This window comes from Myiozetetes cayanensis, unplaced genomic scaffold (assembly GCF_022539395.1).
Source record: "Myiozetetes cayanensis isolate MyiCay16 unplaced genomic scaffold, myiCay2020 scf20-37, whole genome shotgun sequence".
NCBI classification, from domain to species: domain Eukaryota; kingdom Metazoa; phylum Chordata; class Aves; order Passeriformes; family Tyrannidae; genus Myiozetetes; species Myiozetetes cayanensis.
The window spans coordinates 8,037,936-8,056,765 of NW_026087412.1; the positions used below are offsets into that span (position 1 = coordinate 8,037,936).

At 48.5% G+C, this 18,830-nt stretch overlaps 1 protein-coding gene across 4 annotated transcripts in view; it reads left to right on the forward strand.

Annotated features, from left to right (window-relative positions):
• SYT17 (synaptotagmin 17) overlaps nucleotides 1-17,153 on the forward strand; it is a 33,629-nt gene extending 16,476 nt beyond the window's left edge. For all 4 annotated transcript variants that reach the window (XM_050317537.1, XM_050317535.1, XM_050317536.1 and 1 more), the window contains exons 6-8: nucleotides 3,022-3,142; nucleotides 3,801-3,956; nucleotides 15,980-17,153. In XM_050317537.1, the coding sequence (XP_050173494.1) occupies nucleotides 3,022-3,142; nucleotides 3,801-3,956; nucleotides 15,980-16,176 (474 nt within the window). In that variant the 3' untranslated portion in view covers nucleotides 16,177-17,153. The remainder of the gene's footprint in view (nucleotides 1-3,021; nucleotides 3,143-3,800; nucleotides 3,957-15,979) is intronic.
• The last annotated feature ends 1,677 nt before the right edge of the window (nucleotides 17,154-18,830 follow it).

Consider the following 18,830-nt stretch of genomic DNA (forward strand, 5'->3'; position numbering starts at 1 on the left):
TGTAGAAAACCTGTTAGAGCAAACTGTTTTAAACCATCAGTTTTTTAATGTGCCTGGAGGTATCATCACAGATAACCTTGAGGAAGAAAATCAATCTGAAACTTCATTAGGAGTGTTGCATAGATGTCTGTGCTGATGTAATGTGCTCTGGTTCCCACTGGGAACTGGGGAGGGTTTCAGCTGCAGAATTTTGCTGGTGTTGGAGCAATGCACAACAAACAAGTCTGGGGGGCTGTGAGGAAGGAATTACCCTGGTCCAAACAAAATGTGCAAATGGCATGAGTTAGAAGCTCATCTTCCTTTTGGGGAGCCTCTTTGTGTTTCAGAGATGACAGAAAAATATAAAAAAGAATTCTGCTTCAAAATTTTTGGGTTCAGCCCAGGCAGTAACTGCAGAAAGTTCTGGATCACAGGCGAGCCCAAGGCTGCAAATCCAACCTGGCTGTGTAATACAGCTGTGGAGAGGAACAGCCAGGAGTGAAATGTTAATCAGAGCTTCAGGAGAGTCTCAGACATCCCAGACTTGGTGTCACTCCGGCATCTCATCAAACAGGAAATTGCTTTTCCAGGGTCATCTGGGATCTCGGCAGAAATCAGCACGTCATCAGCATAATAATGGCAACTGAAATGATGCCTTAGCACGGGTTCGTAGGGGCACCTTTGCACGCTGCCTTCTCTGAGCAAAATATTGACGGCAAAACCGACAGCATTTTAGTTTCCTGATGAAAAGACCCAGGAAAAGTAAAATTCAGGCACTTCCCTTGCCCTGTGTTGAACAGCGCGCCGATGACACCTCTCATGCACGACCCCTCTTCTCAGCTCAGCCCCTACGTGAGCCTGAGGCTTGGGGATGCTCCAGTGTGTGTGACAGAACATGAGCCACGCTTCTGTGCCCGCTGCCCCTGGCACAGAGTGCCTTAGTGCTGATGAAGGTGTCTGTGAACGAGGGAACAGGCGCGGGGGTCAACGGGTAAGGCAGCACAGAGTGTTTCCAAGGTGCGGGTGAGCAAGACTGTCTCGTCAGCAAAGCTTTTCGGGGAAAGCACAGGGAACTAAAACCTCCCATAGGTTTTGGGGGTGTACCTTATACCTCCCTCTTCTCGGGGCAACCCGTGAATTCTGTGCTTGCTTGCTTGCTAATGATGGCAGGGGACCGCAGGAGGAAGCTGGTGGACGTGGTGCAGCGCGGCACAGTGGGGGCAGTGCCAGCCTGATGTGCCAGGGAGGAAAGTGTGGTGACTGTTGGCCACTGATTCATTTTCTCGAGTGCTTGACATCCCCTCAGGCACCAGGGCAGGATTTGAAGCATGTTTCCAAGATCCTCCTGGCTAAGCTGGAAATAATGCATTTATAATATCAGAGGCAGTTGGCTGCTGGAATTAAGTGCCTTGAAAAGGCTGAGTCACTTGTCTGGGGAGGTGAGCTATCCAGGGATCTGGGCTTCCTTCTGAAAGGACCTTGTGTCACTGCTGCAAATGCTGCTGGTGCTCTGCCTGCAGTGGGGCTGTTCTTCCCTGCTGGCTCTGAGCACACCCATCCCACCATTGTGGAGGTGGGGCCTGCACGTTCCTTCCCTTAAAATAATTAATAGAATTATGGACACACTTGAAAAGCACGAAGGGAAAAACTTTTAATGTCATTACCTGACATCACTTTTAGTGCTTGGCTCGCTGGGTGAGGAGCCAAGTGACCTGCCATCAGCAGGAGCTGTTGGAGGCTGCTGGCCAGCCAGGCAGGAGGTGCTGTGCTGCTCCTGGCAGGGCGCAGGGGTTTTCCTGAGTGTCCACTTGGATTTGGCCTGAGCCCTCTGATTCTTCTACTCCCTGTGGAAATTGTGCTTTTCCACTTGCAGCTGAATAACCAGGAACTGGTTGGGTTTTCCAGCAGCCCCAGCCTCAATTTCCCCGAGCCACTGATGTCTTTGCCAGGGATTGTGCCTTGTGTGCTGCCCCATCTGCTGATGAACCTGGTTCTTTGGGTCAGTTCAGGCTGTGACTGTGTCTCAGAGCTTTTTACTTTATTGTCTACCCAGCCCTTTAGTCTCTGGTTTCTGTAATGTAGTATATGGGGCATCAGTAAAGATATTTAAGCCTTTTGTTATGATTGCAATGCCACTGCCACTCCTTTTCCTCTTGGAAGTGGTCTGTAACCACATGATCTAGTTTGGTTTTGAAGTGTTGGACTATTTGGGATGAAGAACTAGCGCTGCACTCCTGCATGGACCTGAGGCAGGACAAGGCAGATGGATCAATGCCCTTCCTGGACTGGCTGGTGTGTTTTCAGTTCTCCAGAGCTGTTTCAGTGTGTGCATTTGCATCTGACAATGAGAGCATCTCAGAGCCAGGTTGTGCAAGGCAGGAGAGGAGCAGTGATATCAGCTCTCCAGCTCTTTAATTGCTAGTTTTAAGCATCATTAAGTAGAAGGAAAAGAAATAATGGCCACACAGCTATATTGAAGCAGAACTGTGGTTGTGGCACAGTCCAATGAACAGCAAGGGCAGTCAGGCTGTGCCGTGGTCTCTGGGTAGATGGCTGGATGGTGAGGGAATCTCTCCTCTGAACTGCCTTCTTGTGACCCAGGGATACATTAACCAATGCATGCCTGAACTTCCCAAGTGACTGGTGTGGTCCCTGGGGACTGGGAAGTAAAGATAATGTCTTCTCCAATGGATTTGTGTTCTGCACATTGCTAAGATCAGAGCCACCTGGAACCATTCAAAATGGAGCAGGTAGAAACTACTGACCTTGTATTTCTGCCTCCTTTTAGGTCCTCTTTGCACTGCTGCTGAAAAGCTGATGAAGAATCAGTGATTAAAGAACGATTTTCACTTGGGGATAGTATTTTTTCTTGTTTCTGCTTAGGACGAGGAACCACCAGATGGTTCTTGGTTGCAGTTCAGAGCGTGACTAAAATTCATTTTTCAGGCACTTAGACAAATGGGATTTATTTAATTTCTCTTCGTTCTCTTCCCTTCCCCTCTGAGCTCTGTTCTAAATTTCCACATTGCCTTCTCCCTGCAGAATGAAGTGGAGCTGGGAGAGCTGCTGTTGTCACTAAACTATCTACCCAGCGCGGGAAGGCTGAACGTGGACATCATTAGAGCAAAACAGCTTCTTCAGACAGACATGAGTCAAGGTTCAGGTAAAGGGCAGTGCATTTCTCACAATGCTCATGCACAGAATATAGATATGTGCCTTTAAAGCACATCAGTGCTTTAAGGCAGCAATTTGTGGGGCACCCAGAGGCCCTATCAATACAAGGCTCTGGATATTCGTCTTATGTGTATAACCAAGCGCTTGGAGCGCTTACCCTGAGATACAGGGGAGGGTGTGAATACCTTTGCCATATTTAAAGTAAAAATCTCTGTACCAGGGTGAGGTGAGGAGCCAGGAGCTTTAATGTTCCCCCCTTGTGTTCTGTAAGGCAGCCCGTGGGCAGTGCTCCCTGCTGGCTCTGAGCATGCTGGCTGGTAACTGCTTCGTGCTTGTGTTCTCAGGTGTTTTTCCCATGTTCCCAGCCCCAGCCACTGCTGCTGCCAGAATACTGGCATTTTGCAAAAAGAACAGTCTGTGTCAAGGCTGTCATTAACTCTGGTTTTGGCAGGGACTGTTTTTAATCCAGCTGCCTGACTTTTGTGTCCACTGCAAATCCCTGGGAGCAGCGTGGGGGTACAAGTCCCTACCATTTCCAAAGGCTATTTCTCATCATGGTCCATCCCTGTAGTGCCCAGCCTTCATGAACAGGGGTACTGACTCACGATGCCTGTAATGCAGAGCCTGTGCCTTGTGCTTTTTGCCAGATCCCTTTGTGAAAATTCAGCTTGTTCACGGATTAAAATTAACAAAAACCAAGAAGACCTCCTGCATGCGGGGCACGATAGATCCCTTCTACAATGAGTCCTTCAGCTTCAAGGTTCCACAGGAAGAGCTGGAGAATACCAGCCTGGTGTTCACAGGTAATTGTGGTGGTCTTACTGGCTCAGCACGGTCATGGTTGGCTCTGGGGTGAACAAGCAGCAGTTGCGGGTGTGCAGATGAGCCCATGCAGGGCAGTGTTTGTCCCAGCAGCCACCCTGCAAGGAGTGGCCATCGCTGGGGTCTCCAGGGAAGCTTAATTAGCACTCTGTGCTTTGCAGAAGCTGTTCCCAGCATTGCCACCCAACAGCTGGAGCTGGCTGGGAGCGCACCGTGTCAGTCCTGGCTTAATTGGTGCCATTCAGAATGCTTTTGTGCAGGGGAGGAGGAGGAGCATTAATTGCACTTCTCAGTGACAGCCAACTTGGGCACGAAGTCAAAAATTAGAAGAATGAGAGGGCAGTAGTGAATGATCCCAGAGCCCAGGCACTGGCAGAGATTTGACATGGTTTGCTGGTGAGATGATGCAGCTGGAGGTGTTTCACACTGACCTCACCTATTCCGTAACCAGGTTTGTTCATGCCTTTATTTCTGAAGGGCTGGGGTTCAGTGCCAAGCCCTGTGTGGTACAGCTGAGGTGGACCCAGACACAGACCATGCCAGGAGCAGTCCCAGGCTGACCTCACTCAAGAGCTTTGTCAGTGCTGGAGATGTTTGGCTGGGATAGGAATACCTATTTTTAAACAATTTCTGAATCTCTTTTTTTTGTTCTCGAGGCGTGAAAACAGGCAGTAGAGCTTGGCAGTCGAGGTGCTGCTGGGAGCAGGAGTTGCAGAGGGCAGGGATGGTCCCTGGCTGGGCAGCAGCACTGGGAGAGGGACCTGCTGTGGTTGGTGGCATTCTCTGCCCTTTCCCAGCAGAGAGATCTTGAGCAGGGCTGCAGGGACCCTGTGAAGGGTGGGTTTCCCTCCCACACCACGGCTTCACCCAGCCTATGGATCTGTGGAGCTCAGGCACCATCAGGAGCAGGGTTGGACCGTTTTGCTGTCTGGAGGGTCAGAGGGGCTGGGTGGTGGGACCCACACTCTTCTACCACGCTGGGTTCTCGTGCTTCACAAAGACGTTTTTTGGCAGCTTTCCACCCGTTACTCACCCTTTTTTGATGAAGAGAAAAGAATCTGCTTCTGAAAGGATGTATGTTGAAGTGGTTTTTTAATTTTACCTTTTACATGCCAGATACAGGTGTCAAAGCTGGTACAAGAAGGCTAATTCCAACCCATTAGTTTGTTTCCAAACATGTTAGAACAAAAGTGATGCTGATCAGCAATTTAAATTTTGCCCTTCATGCTCAGAAATTTCCTCAGCAAAACATCTATAATTAATCACTGTTTTGCATGCATGTCACCCTGACTGTACCTTACGTGTGCAGTGATGAATTCCTTCTTGAAAGCTTCCATCAGGTGATCTTGTGACAGGTGGGAAACACTCCTATTCTTTGTTTTCCACTTTTCCTACTAGTAGCAGAGAAGGCAAACAGAGTAGCAGCTTTGTGCAGACAGGAGGGAGAGGGGAATACGCTGCTCCTCACCACAGTGGATGAAGTCAGTATTAATGAGTGGATCTCTGATTAAATTTTTCTGTGCAAAGGGATGTATTTCCAAAATAAGCCAACGGGAAGTTGGCTGAATTGTCTCCATGCATCACGCAGTCGGATTTCAGCGGTGAGCCTTGTAAGTGGTGCTTCACTTTCAAAGTGACATATTGCTTGCTTTGAATGTTGCAATAAATAATCCCAGGCCAGAAATGTCCCCAGCAGCTCCAAGACTGGGAAGGAACGTGCAGAGGTTTTTTGGAAGAGCTGGGGAGGGGTCATGTTTTCCTGGCTGCTCTCAGACTGAAGGGTGACACACGACTTGGGCACGGCACTGCTATGGGTGTCCTCAGGCTGGCTGCTCCTGCTGTGCTTGGGAAGCTCTTGTGTGAGATGTGTGGACTGTGTAGCCAATATATAGCTGGACCCAGAGGGGTTGGTCACACTGTTGTGTTTAAGCTGTGGTTGGCAGCATGGAGAAGCTGTACCCTGGATTGTAAAGATCTTTTTATTTTGCATCTCTGCATAGTAGGGGCATAGTTTTGTTTTGTTGTTTTGGTTTTTTGTGTGGTTTTTTTTAACTTAAGTGTTTTGGGTTTTTTTCTTGGGGTGTTTTGGTTTGGTTTTTTTTCTCCTGCAGTAGTGGTTCTTTCTGTTGAGTGTTTTGTTGGGAGGTGGTTTTTATTTCTTTTTTTTTTTTCAATACACAGCTCTAGTCCATTAGGTCAGTTAATTAAATTTGCTGTTGAGTCAAAGTCCAATTGAAAAGGAAAATAATCCTGCTTGACGGGTGGGTGATGATGCCTTGAATGGAGAGAGAGAGCTGTAAAAGCAGTCATGGGAGCCAGAAGTGAGTATGTCTTCAATAATTTAGAGGAACCTTTTTTGTGGCTTCATGTTTTGGACCCAGTCTGCAGCTGTCTTGACATTGGCTTGGCTTCACTGGAAAGCCATGGAACCCTGCCAGTTCCCATCAGCTGGGGCTCCTGGCTCCCTGTAGGGTTGGTACCACACTGCAAAGTAAGGCACTATATTCAGAGAAAGTAAAATTAATTTTCTTTCCCCCTGTGTGTTTTTCTCTTGTGCATCTTGAATCGAACTGTCTTGGTTTTGTGCACTCTGGTAAGGATTTCTCCACCATTTTGCCGTGATTTAGCAAGGATTGTGTGTGCGAGCATCGTGAGGGGACGGTAAAGCACCGACCTGCTCCCTGCTTTCCTGGCGGTGCTCTGGAGAGCTGGACTCCAGACCAACCCCAGGTTTGAAGCACAGCTGGATTAGGAGAGAGGCAGTGGGTGCCTCCAAGATGGGATGCACAGGGAGAGCTTTGCATTAGTCAAGATTGGGGAAGGTGTAGTTGGTACAATCTGCCTTTCTGCCTTGCCCTCTGTTCTTACCTCAGATGCTTACTGGAGCTGTCACTCCACATTAACTCACATGTCCCAGTTTAGTGCCTAAAATGAGGTGGGATGAGCTCAGGTGGAGATGTCCTCTCAAGGAGGAGGCATCCAGGGTCAGGATTGCTGCTGCAAATGTTGTCTGTTCACAGTTTCTCACCAAAAGAGGCTGAAAACAGGAAAGCCACTGATCCTCATAACACGTCTAATTTCCTGACAAAAAAAAAAGATGATGAGTGAAGCAACAGCTGGTGGAGATGATGTTTGATTTTCATTTACTCTATCAAATATGTTGTCTAGGTAATAAGCAGCCATATATAACAGAAATGCACTCTTGGATGGTTCTTTTTTCCACTTTCTGTTTTTTTGGCAACTTCACACTGATCCCCCATGTGCCACCTTCTGCTTGAGTGCAGGCGAGTCATGGGCTCACCTCCTGCAGAGAAATGGGGCAGGCTGTGAAAGGCAGGGTGTTCTCCTAACCCTGTTTACCTGTGAACAAAGGTGTTGGTTACTCTTTGTCCAGTGGTAAGGGGAAGGTGGAGTTTGGCCCTGACAGCAAGGCTGTCAGCTGTCATTTCCAAGAAGAAAAAAGGTTTTTTGAGATGCAGCTGCAGCCTCTGTGTTCAGGAGAGCTGGATGCTGGGTACCTAGAGATCCTGTGCTGTTGTCCCCACTGCTGGATTTCTGGCAGGCTGTCCTCTAAATCCCAGCCTAACTTTCAGAAATCCTGGGCTGTGCAGTGGGAGGGTACCCGACACCTGAAATCCAAGCACTGTAGTATTTGTTAATGATTATAATGTTGTTAATAACAATCGTCAGTAATGCTGTTTGTGCTGCAGTAAAGCCCAGATGGCCCAATAAAAACCATCAGCACTCCAGGGCAAACTGCATCTCGGTGACTCGTTAACATCTTTTGATCACTTACCATAAAAAAGGCAACCTTCAGCACTCACAGTTAGGGAATATTTATCTCCCCGAGGTCCTTGTGGTGACTGTGTGTGTCTTTCTCCATCTAAATAAGCTCTTGTACATGTTTACAGTGGCAGGATCTTTATGGCTTGTGAAGAGACCAGAGTCCCCAAAGAGGGAAACACCATTTTCGTGCTCAGGGTACTGTCGGTGCAATTGCAGAGGGAAAACCTGCTTTGCTGTCTGACCTGGCTGGGAGTGGAGCTGGAGCTAGGACAGCACTGGGGCTGATGGTATCTGATGGAGAGCAGTGGTGGGGCTCATCCCACCGCACCATTCCCGTGTGGAAGTTGGCCATGGCTCCAGCAGGACAGGATACTCTTCCTGGGGGAGGGAAGCAGACTGGGCTAGGGTTTGCTTGTTGATGGAGAAGTTGACCTTGATATGTGTGTGACAGCTGGTGAGATCTTCCCTGTAAGTACTGGCTGAGAGTGTGCAGCCCATGAGCATTCTCTCTTCAGCCCTTAACACTGATTTGTTTCTCATCATCAGCTCTGGTGGTCAGATTTGTGGTGTAGTAGTTGGAGACAAGGTGATGCTTCTGGTGTTTGCCTGCTGCATGAGATTTGCAAATGTTCCATGAACAGGATGCAGAGATAGCAAGGCTTTTCAGTGGTATTTTTTTAATAACAAACTGATTTTGAAATGTCCCAATTACCTGAGCAGGTTGAAGGTTGATAATGTTTTTGCCCTCAGGCTTCCCCTGAAATACATCTGAATTTTGATTTCCCTACTGTATGGAAGCATGACCTTGAGATGCCAGGATCATCTTTGCAGGGATGGAAACCACCATGTATCTGGAGTCATCACAAATCTACATTTTGACTTGCTGACTCAGATGCTCATCTCTCCTTTATCTTGTTGCTTGTTCTTTGCCACAAAAACCAAACAAACAAAAACAACAACAAAAAACCAAACAAAAAACCAACAAACATTCAGGCACTTTGTCTTTTGCACACATATATGGGGGGGAAAAAAATCTTCCCTAGTATATGAGTCAAACTAAACTGGTGGTTTTTCTTCCTGTGCTGGAATGCAGGTGGAAGAAGTGGTTTCTTGTTTGAAACACTGTCATGTTGGGCACCATAACATTTTCAGGATGGATGGATAATTAGACAACTTGCTGCTGGAAAATTGCTTCTTAATGTCTATTAAATGTGTCTTTCTGAAGTATCAGACTGACTGTATATTTCCCATATCTGGAGCTCAGAAACAAAATCTAATCCTTGCTTAAACCTGTGTGATCCTATCTTAGCCAAAGGAGAAAAAATGGAAAAAACCATTGATGTCAGCACCGGGTTTTCTGGGGATTTATACCTGTTTCATTGAGATCAGAATTTGGCCTTTGTGTCTGGCATTATAAAACACTTGATACATTTATGCAGCAGACACCATATGGTCCATGCCCAGGTCTGAGGAGAGCAGTGCACTGCTCCAGGTTGCTCCAGGGGCTCTGGCCACTCAAGGTGTCCCAGCAGGTCTCTCCTGAGGACACCTTAGGGTGCTGGGACAAGGGCACAGGAAGGAGTGCTGGCAGTGGGAGACACTGGCCTCCTGAAGCCTACCCTGCCTGGCAGAGCCCCTCTGCAGAGGTACAATGCAAAGGCTTCAGATCCCCTTTGGGAGGAGGAAGGTCCCTGTTGCTCTCCATTCTCAGTCCCCATCTGTGGGGGATTGGATGTCCCAGTCCTTGATAGATGCTGTCTGTCAGCCTGGAGCAGGTGACAGCAGAGCAGGCAGCAAGGGTTGGTTGGAGATGCTGAGTGGAGTCCTGCAGTCCTGATCCTGGTCCAGGGTCACTCAGGGAAGAAGCTCCTGGATGGCTTTGGCTTTTTGCAGCACACTGGCTTCTTTAACGAGGAGGAGTGAAACACCATTAATCCTGGTGAGAGCAACAAGATGCTGATGCTTCCTGAGCCAATCTGTTGCTTGCTTAGAAGGCAGAATTAGATTCTTCAAGTGGCCTTAGTTAATAAATGTACTGCATCAGATGAGGCAGAAACGGCTTGTGCTGGAGTTCTCTGGAATTTTTTGGGAATCTTTTTCTCCTAAAGAAAGGAGCAAACCCCCCCTCTCTCCAGGCTGATCGGTGCTTACTGCTTTTACCAAGACCCTTAATTTAAGCAGTGTTGCCTCTCCTGACCTCTGCACTTCATCTTGTTTGGCTCACGCTGTGGTGAAAGGAGTTGCTCAAACGTCTTGTAAGGCTGGAATCTCCCTGCATATCAAGTGAAGAAAGAAAAGTCTCGGTGGCAGGAGCTGCTGTGCGTGGCAGAGCAGTGTTTGGAGTTGGAATGCCTGTGCCTGGCCCTGTGGCCATCAGAGGAGCTGACTGTGCAGGCAGAGACTGCCTCTCCCTCACGGCCATCCCTGCCTCTGTTTGCAGGTGCTGTGTGGTGTTGGTGCTGGAGCCTCTTTGTGTGAGGTGTGTAAGTGTGTGTGAAACCATCCGTGTGCTTGTTGGATCTGGGGCTCATAGAGCGGAGAATTAAGATGTGATTAAAAAAAGGAGGAATTGGAGGTGGGAAAAGCCAGCTGTAGATACTCCTTTTCAGTATCCTCTGGGCTGTCGTGATAGATGCATCCAGCCCGTTACTCCAGTGTCTCCTGATGAGGTAATTTCATGAGGTGTCATCCCTGCATGCCCTTGAGATCTCTGTAAGACACACTTGTGCTCTTGCACTTTCCCTGCACCCTGGGCCCCTGCTGTCTCCTACAGGACTTTCCTCTCCCTGTCTGAGGTCAGACCCTGCTTAGGCAAACGCCTGGCTGGGGGTGCATCCGCAGGGTCCCCTTCCCTGGTGCCCCAGCCATGGCACAGGGGCTGCCCTTGAGGGAGAGAAATGATTTTCCAGAGAGAGTGTCTTGTTGTGGTGGCATTTTCCCTCGTGGAGCATCAGCTGGATGCTGGAGCTGGGCCAGGATTTGGCCACGTGCTCGAGTAGTTCCAGTTCCCTCTGGAACTGGGCAGGTACAGACATTGCAGGGAGCAGTCTCAGGGAGGAGAGGCTGAGAAGCGAGTTTTACGTGCACATCAGAGCCTGATGGAGATTAAATTGATGAATGTGAAACCATGGCATCTCCTCCTGTGTTTTTCTCTCCTCTCTACTAAATATGACAGGCCATGCTCAGGGAGCAAGGGGCAGGATTTGGTCCATACCTGTGACCTTCTTGGCGTGCATCATTAGCCCAGCTGCTGCTGCTCCTTGCAGCACCTCTTTGTGCTAAATAGCTTTTCAGTATTGATGTCAAGCAGTTCAGAATTAGTTTTCAGTCCTACTTAACCTGACAGCTCACCCCCACTGGCTGGTGGCGGCGCTTGGTGGTCAGCACAGAGCGAGCTGGGCACTGGCTGCTGGGCACTGGCTCCTGCCTGCCGAGGGTGGGGTGAGGCACTGCCTGCCCGAGCAGTGCAGGTTTGTGAAGGGGGCACTTTCTAAGACCTTGCCAGGTGCTGAGGCTTCCTGAAGTGCAGGAAGTGCTGATGGGTCAGTGCAAACAGTGTCGTGGTTCTGCCGGAGAATCTGTGAGACTCTGCCCCTCAGTTGCCCACGTGCAGCCTTGGGCACGTTTTTGCTTATTTTTCCTTCCTCTGAGTTAAATGGTTTTAATTGCGTTGCAGGTAACGATGTAGGTGACTGAAGAAGAGTTAGTTATTTGTGCTGAAGCTCTCAGCTGTTCCAGCATGCTGAGATTCCTCTGCTGTTCCTCCCAGAGAGGCAGCAGCAGAGGCGCTGTGCGGCCGTCCTCGGTGGTGCAGCACAGCCTTCACTGCTGAGTAATTGCTGAGCACATCTGAAAAAGGGTTTGCAGGAGATGCAGAGGTTTTGTGGCCCCAGCTGCAAGTTGCAAGCTTTTCCCCATCCCATGTATGGTACTGGGTAGCCTTGAAGTTAGCTTAAGGAAATTTTCTGAGTCAGTGCTCATCCCTGGTCATTTCAAGGCTGCTAATGAGTTCAATCAAAGGATGAATTAGTATCTGAAATGCCAGCTTAAATTGTACTATTGCACATAACTCATAGATGACAAGAGCTTTGCAGTCGTGCTCTTCACAGGGAGGCAGCTTGCAAGTCTCAGTGTGGAGGCAAAGGGGAAGGTAAAGGGTGCTTTGGCTGGATCTGGTGCCAGGGCTGATGCCACCCAGGCAACCTCAAGGGTTGATTATGTAGTGACGTGCAAAACAGGTGACTGGTAAAATGTGATTCCATGTGACTGAGGTTGGTGGGAGACAAGGGGAAAGCTCAGGCTGGAGTTGCACCTGGAGCCAGATGTTGGAACTCCGAGTTTCATCACATCCCCTGGAAGTCACTGCCCTGCTGGGAGAAGCTCTGGGCTGTGCAGTGCCTGATACCCACCATGCTGTGCTCTCAGCTCTGCAGGCAGCCAGGCTGGGGGGCCCTCAACCACCCCTTCTGTGCAGGAACCCTGTGGGGCACATGGGTCCTTGCCCCAAAGACGTCTCATGTGGCACTGAGGGCCCCATCGCTTTAATATGCATCATTTAGGAGTGCTGCATCAGTAAGTGTACAACATGAAAATGTTTTATTTACATCGCGTAACTTGTCCTCAAGAAATCAACCCATTTAATGGACATAAGTGAACCCAATTTTCTTCTGTATTTCAGCATTTCTATTATGAAGAATTTCTTTTTAAGGAGCCTTTCTGTTTCCAAATGCATCGCTCAGTGAAGAGCAGCTGCAGAAGGAATTGGTTTGACCTCTGCTTCTTTAATTGCTTTCTGCTCTGTGTTGGCCTAGAAATGGATGTTGCTATTGTGTAAATTACCCCGATGGTAGGAAAAAAGCTCATGAGATCAGGTGTATAGTTTCTGTCAGGAAAATAGATTTCTTAAATGGAAAGCAGCATCTACCTGTTTATAACCAGAGTCTGGGTCAGTCTGAAAATCCAAAATGATAATTACTTCATTTTCTGCCTCTGATCAGCTCCATGGAGTTACTGTTTTTTGTGGCCAAGGGCAGATTTAATCTGAAATTTACTCTGAGCTGCTTTCAGACTCTGTTAGAGGATGCTCAGACATCAGGCAACACAGCTCAGTCCACTCGTACTGTCACCTGAGCTTGGAGCATGGAGCAGTGCTCAACTGCTGCCCATGGCTGGACCACAGGGGCTTCTCCACCTCTACCTGTTGTGGGAGAAGCTGGTAGGAAAGAGCAGGTCCTTTTTACTTGCCGAGGCTGAGCACATGGAGCCCTGGTCAGTCCATGAGTACCTGAGGGATCTGTATCAAGAGCGTGGTGGGAACTGCTGCTGCAGGGTTTTGGAGCAGCTGAAGTGTCTGACATGAGTGTAAACAGCACAGCAGTGGCTGATGCTCGCTTGTTGGTGCTCAAGGAAAGGGTTTCTCCTGTGTTTGAGAAGTGATTGCTGCAGCTGAGGGGGGGCAGGGCCTCTGGGCTCCTGCAGTTCTCTTTTCCAAGGTGTTCTTGGAAGAGCCGGTGAAAGCGACAGGAAAAATTGTGCTCCTGAATGTGAGCAAAGGAAAGGGCTTATTTTCACAACACCAACTTCTCCCGGGTAAGGTCCGTGCCCCAGCTTGGTACAACTCAGCCATCAGCAAATTGCTCAGCAAATCCTGGCCATTTATGAGTGCAATACAGCAGTTAGCCTCTCAGAAAAGCATGTCCTTGAGTTTAAAAGACTCATGAACTGATGAGTGGAGTGGAATTTTTGGCACACAAAGATCTCTCATCTTCTGAGAAAGCTGCTGCAGTGAAGCTGTGAGTTTGTTAACCTGAGGTCACTCTGGTGCCACCTCTTATGGTCTGTGTGTGAGCAAGCACTTGGCCTTGGAAAATGTCTTCCCTGTTCTTTAGCAATAAGTCTCTGTGCTCTCTACACTAGTTAATGATAGAAGCAACAATGCTTGTATAATTAGCTCATTAATACCCCAAAGGACTCAGCATGCTAATTACCTGACACGATGAGTTTAGCAAGTTGCATTGCAGGAATTCAAAATACTTGAATCAAGAGTAAAATAACAGGTTCCCTTACTTAGGACACCTGCTTGTTTTACAGTCCTGGCATGGAATATTTTTGAAGAATTTGTATGCCTGGGGTACTTCCCCACTGTTAATTTATCCTGTGATTAATTGATGGCCTGTAAGACTTCTTGGTTTAAATTACTTGGTATTGTTTCCCAAGATTAGGCCTCATCTTCTTTCATTTTGGAAAAAAAAGAATGGGGAAAAAAAAGATGGAAAAAAATCCTATTAAAAATTTTGTTTTGAGGGTACTTTTACATGGCACATAAATTTTATCACAATATTTGATTTCTCTAGGCTTATAAATCATAGCTGGACATTTAGTATAGTCCTGCTAGCTATGCTTGTGATCCATTGCCTTGTAGGAGAACTCGTTAATAACTGTGACAAGCTGTGTACTAGGTGGAAATGGATGACTTAAAATTCCTCACCACATCCTCAGAAGGTGGCCTTTCCAAATAACACCAACCTGGCCTCTTGACAGGGGCACTTGCTTGGTGACACATCTCAGAGAGTTGATGGCATCACCCCTAGGGAGCTGCTGGTGATGGGCAGAACAGCTGCAGTCTTCCTGCTGGCATGGTGAATGCCAAATCATTGTTTGAAGATAAACTTACAGGAATCTGAGTTGCAGAATGGGTTTTTTAGGGCAATTATTTGGACAAATTACTTGGGCATTTGAAGGTTTGCTGTTACCTAAAATTTCCGCAGGTGACTTGGTGGGCAGAAGCATCTCTGCCCATGAAACTGTTTGTCAGAGCTGTCAGAAGGGATATAGTGAGATGTAACCTTGCTCAGCTTGATTTTGGGACTGCACTGGCAGGTGATGCCTGAGTCACCCAGGGAACAAGCTCCCAGACTGGCGCAGTGGTGAGGAACAAGCCTTTGCAGAGTGTGGAGATGACAGAGTGCCACATTAAAGTAACACTAATCAACTGTGGGGTCTATTATAACAGGAAATATGCAGCCTTGACAAAGGTGCCTGGCTAAAAGTGAGGTCAAGTGCATAGTGCTCAGTGTCCTGCCTGCCTGGAAGGGTGTGCAGTGAGGGATCCCAGATGTGGCTTTGCTGCCAGTGCTGGTTTCCAGCAGCCCTGGGGAGCTGGTGCTGCTGGCAGGGGCAGAGAGGGCAGCGCTTGGCTCTATGCTGGGCTCACGGCTCCACTCCACTCTGAACATGCTCTTGCTGCACAAGCCTGGCTGGATTTGGAGCTCCTGCAGACATTTGTTCTTAAAAATCCCTCTCTTTCCTGAGGAGATTTTTTAATCCTTAATATTCCAGCCAGTGCCTGTGGATATCCTGGCTGCAGCTTGCAAAGACTTTTTATTCAACTTTCTAATGAGCAAAGGCAGGGCTTTAGTTTGCAGCACACAAAATGCTTTTGCTCCTGTCTGGTGGGAGTGTTCAGCCTTTCCCAGGATCGGGCCCATCATTAGGGTTTGCTGCTGTCTGCGATCTTTTGTTCCAGGAGACTGGGCTACTCCAAACGATGGGGTGTGGGGTGGATGTCTCTCCCTCAGTTTCTTTCCTGGACTTCTAACAAGTAGCTGCAGTGATAATGATGGCAAATGGTTTCGTGTCAACATCCTGCTGACAGCCTGGACGTGTGCAGTGCCTCTCTTCCAGTCGGGAAGGCTGGTGATTAGCACTGGAGCGGTTTGGGTCATGTGCATTTGGAGGAGGAGAGTTTGAGATGCTGCTTCTGCATTTCCCCAGGCACAGGTTGCTGGGCTGCTTTTGTCATTTCATGATGCCCAGGCAGGGCTTTTGGCACTTCTTTACATGATGTAATTCTGGCTTCAAGGCTAGACAGGACAGGGCTTTGAGCAACCTGGAACTGGATGATCTTTCAGGTCCCTTCCAACCCAAACCATTTTATGATTCTGCTTCACCTGTTCTTGCTAAATTCCATGATAACTGTGGATCTGCGTCTCGCTTATTTGAATTGTATTTTAGTTTGTAGTACAGCTTATTTTATTCCTTCCAAACCCCTGTTTTGGTCTCTTAACATTTTTGAGGTGCCGAGTCACATAGCAAAAATGCTGGCATGTGGCACATGGTGTGAGGGGACATGTGCAGGATGTCTGGTTTCCTGAGGCAGGGCTCTGGGTGGACGAGCGGTGCTTTTGTCTTGACCAGTCTCTGTTTCTGCTCTCCCCAGTCTACGGGCACAACGTGAAGAGCAGCAATGACTTCATCGGGAGGATCGTGATCGGGCAGTACTCGACAGGTGCCCCCGAGTCCAACCACTGGCGCCGGATGCTGAACGCACACCGGACAGCGGTGGAGCAGTGGCACAGCCTGCGGTCCCGGGAGGAGTGCGACCGCGTCTCGCCAGCATCCCTGGAGGTGACATGAGGCGGGAGACTGACGGCAGCCAGACCGAGCAGGCGGACGAGATAAAACATAAACCAGAGACCGAAACACCCCACCTCACACCCTACACACACCCCACAGCAGCTCTGTTGGATTGAAGCGGCTGCCAGCACCCAACTGGCCGCGCTGGCCTCTGTGAACCGTGTCCCACTGGGTCCTGGCTGTTCCCCTGGGGCCGGACCTCTCGCTGCTTGCCCCCGGCACCGCTCAGCTGTTTGCATCGCGCGTGGCGGAGCGCGCGGCCGGGCGGCGTGGGCTGCACGTGGAGGTGCCGTGGTAAGCGCAGAGTGGGTGGAGGAGTTGGGAGTTGCCTCTGCTGTCCTTCCAGTCCGAATCCATGGCTCATCCTCTCAGAGATATAAGTACCCATGTGCTCTCGTTGGTGAACGTGGTAATTAGGCTAGAGTATTTTTTTAAACAGTAGAACCTGTGGTGAAATCGATTCTGACTCCAGTTTTGTCCTTGTACTAGTTTTAACAGAATTAAGCTCCTGTTAGTACGTGCACGTGCGTTTGTGTGCCGGGGCACAGGTGTGGCTGTGTGTCCCCACGTCAGATGGATCTGATGTCCCGTCAGCGGTGAGACCTGCCACTCTCGATAGCAGTCTGTGTGTGTAGTAGATACAGTGATGATATAGCAAAATAAACATTTCCAATACCATTTGTACCGGGAAAACCAGCTCGCATCTTTCCAAACTTGTGCTGTGCAAAAGGAACCTGCTGCAGGGACTTTTGCGGTTAAGAAGACCCAAAATACACAATTTTGATTCTCTCACAGACTGCAGTGGCTCTTTCTGTGTTGTGTGTGTTAACCCTGGTAGTTCTCCAGGTCACCAAGCGAACTTAGTTACGGTCAAGCTGTCCTGTTGGTTGCTTCTGTACATTTTATTTTTTCACAGCATATTGTCTGGTATGATGCAGATTGTATATTTATTGAAAATAAAATTCTATTTAATTGTGCCACGTAGACTGGGGTGATACTGGTTGGCAGAATTCACCTTTCCGTTGAGCTCCCTCAGTTATGCTTATGGCAGATGAAAAGCCAAAATGCTGGTGATTAGCCTCTTGTTCCTCACTGTAGATGAAGGGGGAGCTGCTCTATGTTGGCAGCACACAGCGGTGGGGCAGTGGTGGCTGCAGGGCTGTCCACGGGCATCCTCTTTCCGAGCACGTTGTGGATCTAACCTGCCCCTCTGCAAGGTGAAGTTCCTCCTCTGTCCTGCAGTGAGGTCGACAGCAAATCTCAGTTCTCTGGCTTCCTCCTGGTTTGTCTCATCAATAAATCACAGTGGAGAGGAACCCCATGGGGAGTCCTGGGCGAACACATGCTGTAGGAGGCAGATCTCCTCCTGTAAGTCAGAAAGGCTCAGACAAGGGGCTGTGGTTTCAGCGGTTACTGCTGTGGACATTAATATTCTTCCATGTGGAACCTGTGGGCAGCAGCATGAGCTCCATGGGAGCTGATCTGAGCCCAGCCATGTGGTTTGCTTAACACTGGGGATGAAATGTGAACAGAAGGTACTCTTGCCCGCGTCTGTCCTCGGAGTTGTGAGGTATCTGTTTCGCAGGGAGGGGGCTGTCATGTACAGAGGATGCCAAAAATTGGTGAGGGAACCCAGAGGAAAGGTCAGTAAAAGCAGGATGGAAACACACTGAGGAGCTGCTGACTTGCAGGGCAATCAGAACACAGGATGGGAAGCGAGAGGAGTGGGAGGGCTGAATCACTGAGACCTGTTTCCCAGGGCTGCGCCCAGCGGGTGAACCACATCTCATTTTTGGCAAAATTGGAAGGTAACACAAAGTGCAGCTGCAACTCCAGCTGGCACTGCGTGCTCAACGTGCTTGTGCTGTCCCAGTGCTGGGAGCAAAGCTGGTGCCCAGCTGCTGTGCCAGGCACAGAGCTGTGGCTCAGGGGCAGCACGGGGGGCTCGGTGCTCCCGCCTGCACTGGGGGGACGCTGCTGCCATGGGTCTGTTAGAAACAGGATAAAAATTATTCAGGATCTCTCCTCCCTGAACATCTGTGCTTTGGAAGTAGATTAAAATACTCAAAAGATTTTTGTTCCATAGCTTGCTGGAGGTTGTTTGTAACAGTGTCTTTATCTGGGGATGGCACACAGGAAAGAAGGGAGAGGGCATGCCTTGACTTCTAATAATCTCAATTCCTTCATTTTTAGTGGTCTTCTGTAGCAATAAGTTTTTCCTTGAGCCACATAGTTTCAGATCAGTGTATGCAAGTGAGGGGGAGGTGTTCTTAAAAGGCTTTATTTAGTGAAAGAAAATTTAATATAGAAAATTGATTGAATGAGTTACTGTCTCTGGAGTAAGTCTGGATGCTTTATTGTACTGAAGGCCTTCCATCACTCCAAATTGTTTGTATTTGAATCTTGCCTCTAAAATTGGTCATCCCAACTGAAGTCCCAAAAAATGCTGAATATTTTAATTGGTAGCTAAGAATAAAAAGGGAACAGCATTGAGTGTGTTCCTAAGCAGTTCTTTCAATGCTGACTTAAGGCATAAATTGGAAATGGAACAGGGCCACAAAATTGTATAGTATTTGTGTCTGTGCTGTTTCCCTTACCACTGCAACAGTTAGGAAAGGACTTTATACAATACTTTTAAAAATCTGAAGTTTATG